The sequence below is a fragment of the Salminus brasiliensis genome, chromosome 19 (assembly GCF_030463535.1).
Source record: "Salminus brasiliensis chromosome 19, fSalBra1.hap2, whole genome shotgun sequence".
In the NCBI taxonomy this organism is placed as follows: domain Eukaryota; kingdom Metazoa; phylum Chordata; class Actinopteri; order Characiformes; family Bryconidae; genus Salminus; species Salminus brasiliensis.
Window position 1 is genome coordinate 484,755 of NC_132896.1, and position 11,432 is coordinate 496,186.

Sequence of the window (11,432 nt, forward strand, 5' to 3'; positions counted from 1 at the left end):
TCCAGCGTGAGAGTTCACAGGAACTCGTTTCTGTCAGCAGCTTCTCTGAAGGCCGTGCTGATGCCCATCCTCAGCCACCGGCCTGGTTCTGCTCTGAGTGTGGTGGGAAGCGTAGCTGTAGTGGTGGTGTAGCTGTGCTCACATTCACACATGACTAATTGTGATTGGGTGGTTGAAAAACAGCCACACCCCCTGTTCCACAGGTCTTTACACCTGATTAAACAAATCACCCACATCCCAAATCAATACGAAATATCAGCATCTCCAAATCAATAAATCAGACTGGACTTATGGAAAATCTAATATCCTCACACCAGTAAAACCGAACACAGTTATCAGAAATATCAGTACTATTATTATAATATCATTATTAAATTAGCTTTATCATTTATAAATTCAGTGCAGATTCATTTAAAGGGTCATTTAAAGTGTGTGTGTGTGTGTGTGTGTGTGTGTGTGTGTGTGTGTGTGTGTGTGACATGGCTGATGTGATCAGCCATGTCTCTCCACTGCTGCGTTCTCTCCACTGGCTTCCTGTAGCTGCCCGCATCAGATTTAAAACCCTGACGCTGGCCTACAAAGCCAAGAACGGACCAGCCCCTCCGTATCTGATGGCAATGGTCAAAAGCCGATCCGCACCAAGAGCCCTTCGAGCTTCAAGTACGGCTCGGCTCGACCCACCATCCCTCAAAATCCGCGGAAGACAAGCGTCCAGGCTTTTTTCTGTCCTGGCACCAAAGTGGTGGAACGAGCTGCCCCTGGATGTCCGAACGGCCGAGTCGCTCGCTGTCTTCAAACGCAGACTGAAGACCCACCTCTTCAGAGAGTACTTGGACGAATAGTTCTATGGTCGCCTTATTGTATTGTGTTTAGTAATGTCTAAGCTTGGAGGTATCTTTTGTATTAGTCTATTCTAACTAGCTGAGGTTTTCTTGGGTAAATAGCAAAGCACTTTGTAAGTCGCTCTGGATAAGAGCGTCTGCTAAATGCCATAAATGTAAATGTAAATGTGTGTAAGCGAGTCTGAGCATGTTTCAGAAATGCATCCGTTTCAGAGATGTGCTGAAATATGTGTGTGTGTGTGTGTGTGTGTGTGTGTGTGTGTGGACACGCCTGGCTGCAGGCTGTGTTACAGATGTTATCACCACACTGCAGATGTTTCTGTGTATCTGTGAGCTCGAGTGGGTGTTGCTCTAAATGACTGACAGCACACTCACATGGTGCAGCATGAGCATGAACACTAGGGGGCAGTGTCCAAACCAGCGCACACTCAAAACAAAGAGGAAACTCTGTCACTGGGTCTGAAAGCGCTCTAATCTTATTCCCAACATTCCACATCCGGATCACTGCAGACCAGACCGGGTCACTGCAGACCAGACTGGGTCACTGCAGATGAGACCGGGTCACTGCAGACCAGACCGGGACACTGCAGACCAGACCGGTTCACTGCAGACCAGACCGGTTCACTGCAGACCAGACCGGTTCACTGCAGACCAGACCGGGTCACTGCAGATCAGACCGGGTCAGAATGTGAACATACAAACTGTCATTACGCCCGGGTGGAGGTCGGCGCTCTGGCAGGGCGGAGCAGCTTGTTTTGAGTAAATGTAAATGAAACCCACTGAACCGCGTGTGCTTCTATGCCATTCCCTGACAGATCAGATAGGGGCGCTAATAATTTCAGAAATACAGATACACTGCCCTCATTTACACTACGTTTCCATTACGTGTTGTCTACATTAGCGACGTAGCGCCAGTGCTATTTGGCATGGTATAGGCTTACATTACTTGTTAGCTACATTAGCCTCATAGCTTTGGTGCTAATTGGTGTGGTATAAGCGTCCATTATGTGTTCTCCTCTCAGCCTGTATTATGCATCCTGCCTAAGGATCAAGGCTGGGTTTGTCCTGCGGTGGAGTTTAGAGCAGGGGACTAAATCTCTGTAATTAGGTTAATCTCGCAGACAAAGTGTACAAAATGTTCCCTATGAGCAGCGTTCCAGTGCCCCTCCTGCTGGGAACCGGGGATCCTGATGTCGGGGAAGGCTAATACCAACAGAGTCCGTCCCTCAGTGCCTGGACAGGCCTCAGATGGTACTAGTATGTGGCGGGACACTATTAAAGGAGCTGTATGTGATCCGCCTCCACACATCTCCATGATCATGAAAACCCTTCACTGATGTTGTACGATCAAATACCGTGATCGTACCACTCTCAGAATGGCATGCTAGTGCTTTCTGCTAGTGGATGTTGGAGCACTTTGCTCGTCATGCGGCTGATCCGTGTGAGCAGCAGTCCGTTAACAACACAGTGGCTTCAGTGACAGGACAGAGCTGAGCTGTAGGTGTGTGTGTGTGTGTGTGTGTGTGTGTGTGTGTGGAATAAAGGAACTGAGAGTGTTGAGCTGGTTGATAGGGTATAGTCATGCACAGGCCTATCTGCATGTTCACACTCATTACCATAAACACACACGTGAATGCCAGGGGTTTGAGTCTGTACTCACTTCCATTCGACTCCATTAGAAAATGATTCAGTGAACCATGAAGCTCCAGAATCACTGATTCAGAGTGTGTCGTCAACATGACCCTAACAGAACAGTCCATTACTGCAGTACAGGAAACTACAGTAGAAGCATTGTGTGTGTGTGTATGTATGCATGTATATATGCATAGAGTGTTTGTGTGTGTGTGTGTGTGTGTGTGTGTGTGTTTGTGTGTGTCAGCGAGATTCCCACAGTCCCCAGGAACAAACAGGACACCCTTCAGTAAACACTTGGGAAAAGCACTGTTTACATTCTGCTCTATTTTTGTAGGTTTTGAGTAAATATCATGTGAGGTGCACTGCTTCTCTGTAGCGTGTAAGGCGTCAGTAATGCCCTGCTTTTCTGATGCACTGTGTCCAAATATTTGTGGACACCCCTTTTAATAAACACATTCAGCTACTTTAAGCTGCACCCATTGCTGACACAGATGTGCAAATGCACACACCGCTTATCTAGTCCCTGTAGAGAAGAAGAGCTGCCAATAGAATAGGACTCTCTGGAGCAGATCAACATCATGACCCTATTGGCTCCATGCTGCCTAATGCCAGGCGTGGGCTAGAGGGGTATAAAGCCCCCCAGCATTGAGGAGCTGTGGAGCAGTGGAGGAGCTGTGTTCTCTGGAATGATGGTGGAGGAGCTCCATCCAGTACTTTTGGATGAGTTGGGGATGATGAGGTGGGGTGGTGATCATCAACCAGCAACGTGACCTTACTAAAGCTCTTCTAATTCTAAGATCAAGATTTGATTGGATTTGTAATAATTTGTGAAATAAATGAGCCCCTCAGAGTCCACGCTTTGGTGTGAATGATGTGCTGTTGTCCTCTGAAGCGCTGGAGCTGAAGGCATCGTGGCTTGCGTATCTGACCGTGGTCAGATGGAACAACCCGGTTCTGTTTCACTGCAGGTTCTGTCCCTCACTGTTCTCCGGAGTGCCTCTCCTGGGCTGGGCCGTGCACCCAGTGTTCTCCAACACAGGACACAGCCCATCTCTATCTGCACTGATAGAAGCGGCGTGTGGCTTCCTGAGGGAGGGAACGTCCTTTTGGGGTTTTTCCGAAAACAGCTCCCTAAACACAATAAAGAGGCTGTGTTTGAAGAGCAGCTGAGAGCAGCTCTGTTTCACTGCCTCACAGAACTCTGAGAGAGCCCAACTCCGTGTGTCCACTAGACCTGAACTCAGTGTCATGTGACCTAGTCATGTTTGTGGAGCAGTACACACCAGTGACTGTAGAAACCCTGGGCAGCACAGCGGCTCTTAGCAGTCTCTCTGTTCAGTACATGGAGGAGCTGAGCTGTAGAGGAATTTACATGAGCTGCACCTGTCCCTTTTCCTCCCATCTGGTTCTGCCCACCTGTATGTAATTAGCTCCCCCTAGCACTAGCAACTCTCCAACTCCTAACATCTGTCTCCTCCCATTCACGTGAAGTCAGACACGCCTCTTTTCCAACATCGGCAGGCATCCGAGACGCTCAGAGGAAGTTCTCAGATTTGAATGAAATCTCCTGCAGGTGTGTCTTTGCACATTTTGGGTTCTGGGAGGTTGTAGAACGGTGTGTTTACACAGCATTATGCCAGAACTGGTATTTTCCGCTCCTGCGCTCCCCCTACAGGCAGAGAGTGTAATTGACTTTTACACCCAAAGCCCAGCAGCATCTGAAGGTGTAGCAGCATGTGGGCGGAGGCGGTAGAGTAACACTACAGGATTCTACACTAATATGACTCTATGGGTTCTGCCGCGTTACACAGCAGTTCTGGAGAGAGGTTCTCCTCCTGCAGCTCCACCACCAAACCTCCATAGTGCAGTAGCAGCAGCAGCGCTCCGGCCCGGAGTGGGAATGACGGAGGCGCCCTTCTCCCTGTTCCAGTCAGTGGAGCTTCAGCATGATCATGCTTACTGAGTGACGCCGTTCCCTGACTTTCAGTAAGTCTTGGACATGGTGACGTGGTCTGTGGCTCTACAGGCTCCAGCTCCGGGCTCCGGGAGTGTAGTGTAGTTGAGTTTTGCTGAACTGTCGGTTTGACGGTTAGTCTGAGGGCAGACTGCTGCATCAGCAGGAGAAAGCAGAAGCTGATTCTTAGTTATTTCCTTATAGATAAAGTTTCAGAAGTAAAGTAGCTCCTCTGTGACACACACACACACACACTCAGTTTCTACTTCCACAGTTAATCCTCAAACAGAACAGTCAGAGCCTGCAGGCGTGTTCAGTCTCGCTCCGTCCGCCCACTTCAGAGCCACTCGTACACACACACACACACACACACACACACACACACACACACACACACACACACTGTAAAGTATGTAGGGCAGTGTGTAGATGATGGGCGTAAATCTCATAACAAATCAATTAGGATTCTTCAGGAAGTGATTCAGTGAAGCATCAGATACCTCCGCACCTCGAATCAGTTCAATTTGATTCGATTCTTTGACAATTGGATTCAATCTTTACTGAGTCCATGAACATCAGTGAGCCTTGGGTCCCTGTTACCGGTCCACTGGCTGTCCTTCCTTTTAGGTACTAACCACTGCATACTGGGAGGAACACCCCACAAGACCTGCTTCCTGATGTTCTGGAGATGTTCTGACCCAGTCGTCTATCTAGAACATCACAGTCTGGTTCTTGTCAAAGTGTGTCAAAGTGTATTTTTCCTGCTTTGGCACCTTCAAGAACTGACCGTTCACTCACTAACTAGATCCAGCTCTCGACAGACAGGAGCTACTGGACCCAGATCACCTTCACTTCAGCCAGCAGTTTTTAATGTAGCAATAACATACATGAATGATGAATGAATAGACTAATGTAATTAACACTTATTAAGAGTGAAAGAGTGAAATCTGTTCAAACATGGTCATAATATTTCTAAAATTTCTCACTGACTTATTTCTAATTGATCTTTGTTGATCATTGATTGATCTTTGTTGATCATTGTTTTAAGTGGTGTAGTCTGAGTGTGCGTTTCTATAGGCAGATCCTTTAACCGTTGTCCAGAAATAATCCCTGAAACGAGCCAAATGATCTGCCAGTGCAAAAAGACACCTTCAACAGAGTATTGACGTAAACCAGGTAGAAATGAGTTAGTGATAATTTGATTACTCTTATGTTCTTCCAACAAAGTACTGAGTAAGCTGAGTAATGGTAGATGTTTGGAGTAGATTTAGGAAAATAGAAGTGTTCATATTTCTCCTACTTCTGTTTTCTGAGATTTCAGAGGTGGTCTTATTACAGGGACACGCCTCCTGCCCCTCACTGCAGTCTCACTGCCGACCTTCAGAGAGCAGATCTCTGGTAATCGCCCTCAGGGTCGGGCCTGATCTCTCTCTGAGTAAGCGGAGGGTCTTGCAGAGAGTGTGTGTGTGTGTGTGTGTGTGTGTGTGTGTGTGTGTGTGTAAAGGAAATGTCTGCAGGCAGATAGAAAAGCAGGATGTTGTGCTTGAGTGTGTAACTGCATCCTCGTGATGTTTCTGGAAGCTGGCGTGGGGCCCTACGTTTTTTCCTCATGTCTAAAGATCAGAGTCAGACTCAGAACCGGTTCTAATGGCCTAATCTGAGGTCACTTGGAGGGAATTCGTCCTCCAGCTCGCATTAATACAGAGACAGTAACTGAATTAAACAGCGGAGAGAGAAGGGCAGTAATGAGATAATTAGAAATAAAAGTTGAATAAAATCGGGATGAAGTAGTGAAGATCTGATTTCTGCTGTTTGTACACAGTACAGCACACACAGACCGACCTGTAATACCATTACACCACTACAGGGTTCACTGGTGACTCTCTGGAGCAGAAACAATAAGGGGGCGCTACAGTATTCTGACCGATACCAATACCGTTTTTTATTGTGTATTATTGACTGTAATACACTACAGGAAGCATAGGGGGCGCTCTATAATGGTCTATAATGTTCATATGATCCACATGCTCATTCTGACAGACTGTAATACACTACAGGAAGCATAGGGGGCGCTCTATAATGGTCTATAATGTTCATATGATCCACATGCTCATTCTGACAGACTGTAATACACTACAGGAAGCGTAGGGGGCGCTCTATAATGGTCTATAATGTTCATATGATCCACACGCTCATTCTGACAGACTGTAATACACTACAGGAAGCATAGGGGGCGCTCTATAATGCTCGATAATGATCATATGATCCACACGCTCATTCTGACAGACTGTAATACACTACAGGAAGCATAGGGGGCGCTCTATAATGCTCTATAATGATCATATGATCCACACGCTCATTCTGACAGACTGTAATACACTACAGGAAGCGTAGGGGGTGCTCTATAATGCTCTATAATGTTCATATGATCCACACGCTCATTCTGACAGACTGTAATACACTACAGGAAGCATAGGGGGTGCTGTATAATGCTTTATAATGATCATATGATCCACACGCTCATTCTGACAGACTGTAATACACTACAGGAAGCATAGGGGGCGCTCTATAATGCTCTATACTGTTCATATGATTCAGTTCTAATTTCTGTCACTGTGTTTTTATGTGTTTCTGCAGATGGAGCACAATGACGGCTACGTGCTCAGTATCCCGGTGCCCATCCTGCGCGGAGGCTCCGACTCCAACCTGAACACCTCCAGCGATCTGCTGCTGGAGCTGCCACGGGGACGGCTGGAGCTGGATAGCCTGCAGCAGAAGATCCTAAAGTTGACGGAGCAGCTGAAGGTGGAGCAGATGGAGCGGGACGAGAATGTGGCGGAGTTCCTCAAGCTGGTCAACAAGGCGGACAAGCAGCAAGTGGGACGGATTCGGCAGGTCTTCGAGAAGAAGAACCAAAAATTGGCGCAGAGTATCAGTCAGCTGCAGAAAAAGCTGGAGCAGTACCACCGCCGGCTGAAGGACGGCGAGAACAACAGCTCCAAACACAGCAGCCCAAAAGACCCATTCAAAGACGCCCCCAAAGATTTGACCAAGGACTTCACCAAAGAGCTGACCAAGGACACTCTGAACGTGAGCGGCAGTGGACGGCACCCCTGCCTGGACAAAATCAAAACCATCGGCCCGGGCGTCTCTCTCTCGCCCCCCTTCTTCTTCAACAAGCCCAGGGAGTTCGCAAACCTCATCCGCAACAAGTTCGGCAGCGCCGACAACATCGCCCACCTCAAGACCAGCTTGGAGGACAGCGGCGGTGGCAGCCGGGCGCTGGGGGGGAGCGCCACTATAGTGGGCCAGACCAAGTACCACAGTGACGACGAGAGCTCCACGAGTTCCTCTGCCTCTGCGGACAGTAACGGTAACCCTGCGGCCCCGTCTCAGGACCACACCGTCACTGAGGTGCTGGACGAGCTCCGGGAGATCCGGCTGTCTCAGGTCCGACTGGCTGAGGAGATGGAGGCTCTGAAGGAGGACCTGAAAGGAGACACGTTCCTCACGCAGACGCTGGAGGAGGAGAGATACAGGTTAGCTATAGCTTTTAGCTCAGAACATTTGAACATGTTTGGGTTCTAGATCAAACAGGACCATTCAGAGCTTCATCTGCCTCCTGTAACAGACAGTAGCCTGTGTCTGAGCTGGTCTGCTGCAGTGGAACAGCGTCTCTTACAGCACAGGGTTCTGCGCAGAGCTGTTCTCCATTTCTGACAATGGAATGAAACCTTCTCACACTCTCACCCTTACTCAACATGTCTAGAACCTCCAGAAAGACGTTTAATCTGCTCACAGAAACATTTGCAGCCTATCTAAAACCCTAAACATTTCTCAGAAACAAAATTGGTTTCAAAATTTGGTCTCTCTCTCTCTCTCTCTCTCTCTCTCAGGGTGGAGCGTCTGGAGGAACAGTTGAATGACCTGGTGGAGCTTCACCAGCATGAGATGGCCAACCTGAAGCAGGAGCTTGCCAGCATCGAGGAGAAAGTGGCTTACCAGGCTAACGAGAGGGCCCGAGACCTGCAGGTACCCGAACCACCACACCACCACACTGTCTGACGCCCGAGCACTGCACCAGCAGTTTGAGAGTGTCCTCCTTCTGTGGCTCGGACACAGTCTGCCTGTCTGTATAATCTCAGTGTTGATATTCACCTTTTTTTTTTTTTTTAAAGGGATTTTTGCACAGTTTAGTCCTGTCCGGTTCTCCCACTATCTAGAACTCCCCATCACACAGTGCCACCAGCGCTGGGAGGGGGAAGGCTGGACTTCCTCTGAGACAGCAGTTCAGCAGCGCTGTGGAAGGTGCTGTTGCGTAAGCGAGGTTGTTTGTGTTCCAGGTGGACTCTCACACCGCTGTAAAGCGGTCCGCTCGTAAAGCTGCTGTGGAGAGTGAGGGTTCCCCGCAGTGACCTGTGTGGGAGTGTTTCAGAACATGCAGAACCACATTTACAGAAACTGCACATCCTGAATGTGTCCTCTGCTGCACTGTAGGGGGTAGTGTGTGCAGAATGCAGCAGTCTGTGTTCAGCAGGAGAAAGAAGACATTCAGCTGATTTAAGCTGCACCCATTGCTGACACAGGTGTGCAAATGCACACACAGCTTGTCTAGTCCCTGTAGAGAAGAAGTACTGCCAATAGAATAGGACTCTCTGGAGCAGATCAACATCATGACCCTATTGGCTCCATGCTGCCTAATGCCAGGCGTGGGCTAGAGGGGTATAAAGCCCCCCAGCATTGAGCTGTGGAGCAGTGGAAGAACTGTGTTCTCTGGAATGATGGTGGAGGAGCTCCATCCAGTACTTTTGATGACTATTGTTGTTGAATGCAATTAAATCCTCACAGCAATGCTGCTCCAAAATCTAGTAGAAAGTCATCGTCTCTGGACAGTAGAGATCGTTAGGATCAACTCTTTTAATACTCTTTAAAAGGAAATACTGAATGAGAAGGTGTCCCAATACTTCTGTCATAATAGTATATGAGCACATTAGCCCGCGTTCCAGCACTGCTGCCGGTCTCTGGATTCTGCACTCATCACTGTAGTTTTACAGAGGCTCGTTTCCTTCCCCTTTTCACTGAGTTCAGTTCTGCAGTGACTGCACTCACTGTTTATTCATAGGTTTATTAATCTGCACTGTTCACACTTTACTGTACGTCTGCAGTCCTGCACACCACTGACACTTCACTTAAATACCCACACATTTATTCAGGACTGTCACCTGTCTGCTGATGCACACGCCTCGTCATTACTCTCTATAACTGCACGGCCTTACTTCTCCGGTTGATTAAAATATGTATATTTTTTACATTCAACTCCGGTGGCGATGACACATCACCAGGAACTAAGCCTCTAACCGCAGGTCTACCGCTCCAGTGGACCTGCACTACTTGGCAGCAGTGGTTTGAGCGTTCAGGGGAACTCGAGGTTAGCTGCTAATGAAGTTAGCGAGTATGCTTGTGGGAAGCGCGCCCCTGCCGGGTCGGTGTGGGTGTGTTTCAGGCTTTGTTTTTTTTAAATTTCTCACTAAAAAGCCCCTCTCCTCTGTGTCCACCAGGAGGCGCTGGAGTCGTGTCAGACACGCCTGTCCAAGCTGGAGGTGCAGCAGCAGCAGCAGCAGCAGGCGGTGCAGGTGGAGGCGGAGGCGGGCCGGATGTTGCTGGGGAAGGGGATCAGCGTCCTGCTGGCCGTGGCCACGCTGCTGCTGGTCTGCGTTTCTACAGCGGCCAGATTCATCTCCCCCATCCTGCGCAGCCGGCTCCACCTGCTGGCCACGGCGCTGACTGCCCTGCTGCTCTCTCTTCTCTGGAGGAACTGGGAGCATCTGCAGCGCACCCTGGAGGGCACTCTGGGCAATGGCTGAGAAAACGTGCGCTCCTGAACCCAAAACCCGGGACTGTGACCGATACTGGAATACCGGACCCAAACCCAGACCCCAGACCTGTACCACATACACAATCCAGAATCCCTTACCCAAACCCAACCAGGCCGGAGACCAAACCTGGGACCTAAAAGTAATCCCGGAACCCAAATCCAGACTCAAATCCAAATCCAAAACACAAACCAGAAACAATATCCAGACCCTACCAAGCCAGAATCTGGAATTTGGAACCAAAAAATGATTCCAGAACCCAAACCAGGAACCCAAACTCAAAACCTGTCAAACTCCAAACTCCAAGCCTGAACATCGGACCCCAAGTAGTGAACCTGAACACCTAAAAGTGTCCAAATCTGTACCTGAACACAGAACCCAAACCCAGTCCAGATGCCAGAATCCAAAACTTAAACTCAAAACTTTGGAAACCAAGCCTGATACCTAAATCCGAACCAGGAGCACTAACACTGGACCCGTTTTCTGGTGCTACTGAGGTCGCTCACCGTTCCTCCCTCAGCACTGTTCTACTCCTGCTCTCACAACCCTCAGATTCAGGACAGGAGTTCCCAATGGTAGCACCGGTCTGTTTGGGTGTCGGTTTTACTGCAGACGAGGAGCGAACAGAACCTCGTTATACTAAACAGAACCTCATTGTTCTGAACAGAACTCAGTCTTATTACTGATACTGAGACTCTGTGCCTTCTGGACCTCCTGGATTAAACATGGCCTCTGTTTCAGACTCGAGGTTATTGATGGAGGAGGCAAATCCAGGCCCAGACAGTAAGAATTCGGGCCGGGATTTTCTGGAGCTGGATTTGCCATCTCTGTTTAATGATATGTTATAATGCTCAACAATAGCAAATATTGTTAATTGAGTGTGTAATCATTGAGATTTGCTGTGGAAATGAATATTAATGAGGTTTAGGTCTGCTGTTGCCCAGGAGACGAAGATCAACACTAATAATGACCAAACCTTAAACACTCATGGACCACCTTTATATTTTGGACCATATTTTTATTTTGGACTGTTTTGGTGCCTGAACTGTTAGACTGAACCATCTGAGCCTTAAATACTGAACAAACGTGAGCGAGTGTGTGAGCGAGTGTGTGAGCGAGTGTGTGAGC

The 11,432-nt window shown here is 48.5% G+C and overlaps 1 protein-coding gene across 1 annotated transcript in view; it reads left to right on the top strand.

Moving 5' to 3' along the window:
* LOC140540730 (transmembrane and coiled-coil domain protein 3-like) overlaps nt 1-10,670 on the top strand; it is a 14,429-nt gene extending 3,759 nt beyond the window's left edge. The window contains exons 2-4 of the mRNA XM_072663148.1: nt 7,069-7,970; nt 8,328-8,463; nt 9,990-10,670. Coding sequence (XP_072519249.1) covers nt 7,069-7,970; nt 8,328-8,463; nt 9,990-10,295 — 1,344 coding nt within the window. The 3' untranslated portion in view covers nt 10,296-10,670. The remainder of the gene's footprint in view (nt 1-7,068; nt 7,971-8,327; nt 8,464-9,989) is intronic.
* The last annotated feature ends 762 nt before the right edge of the window (nt 10,671-11,432 follow it).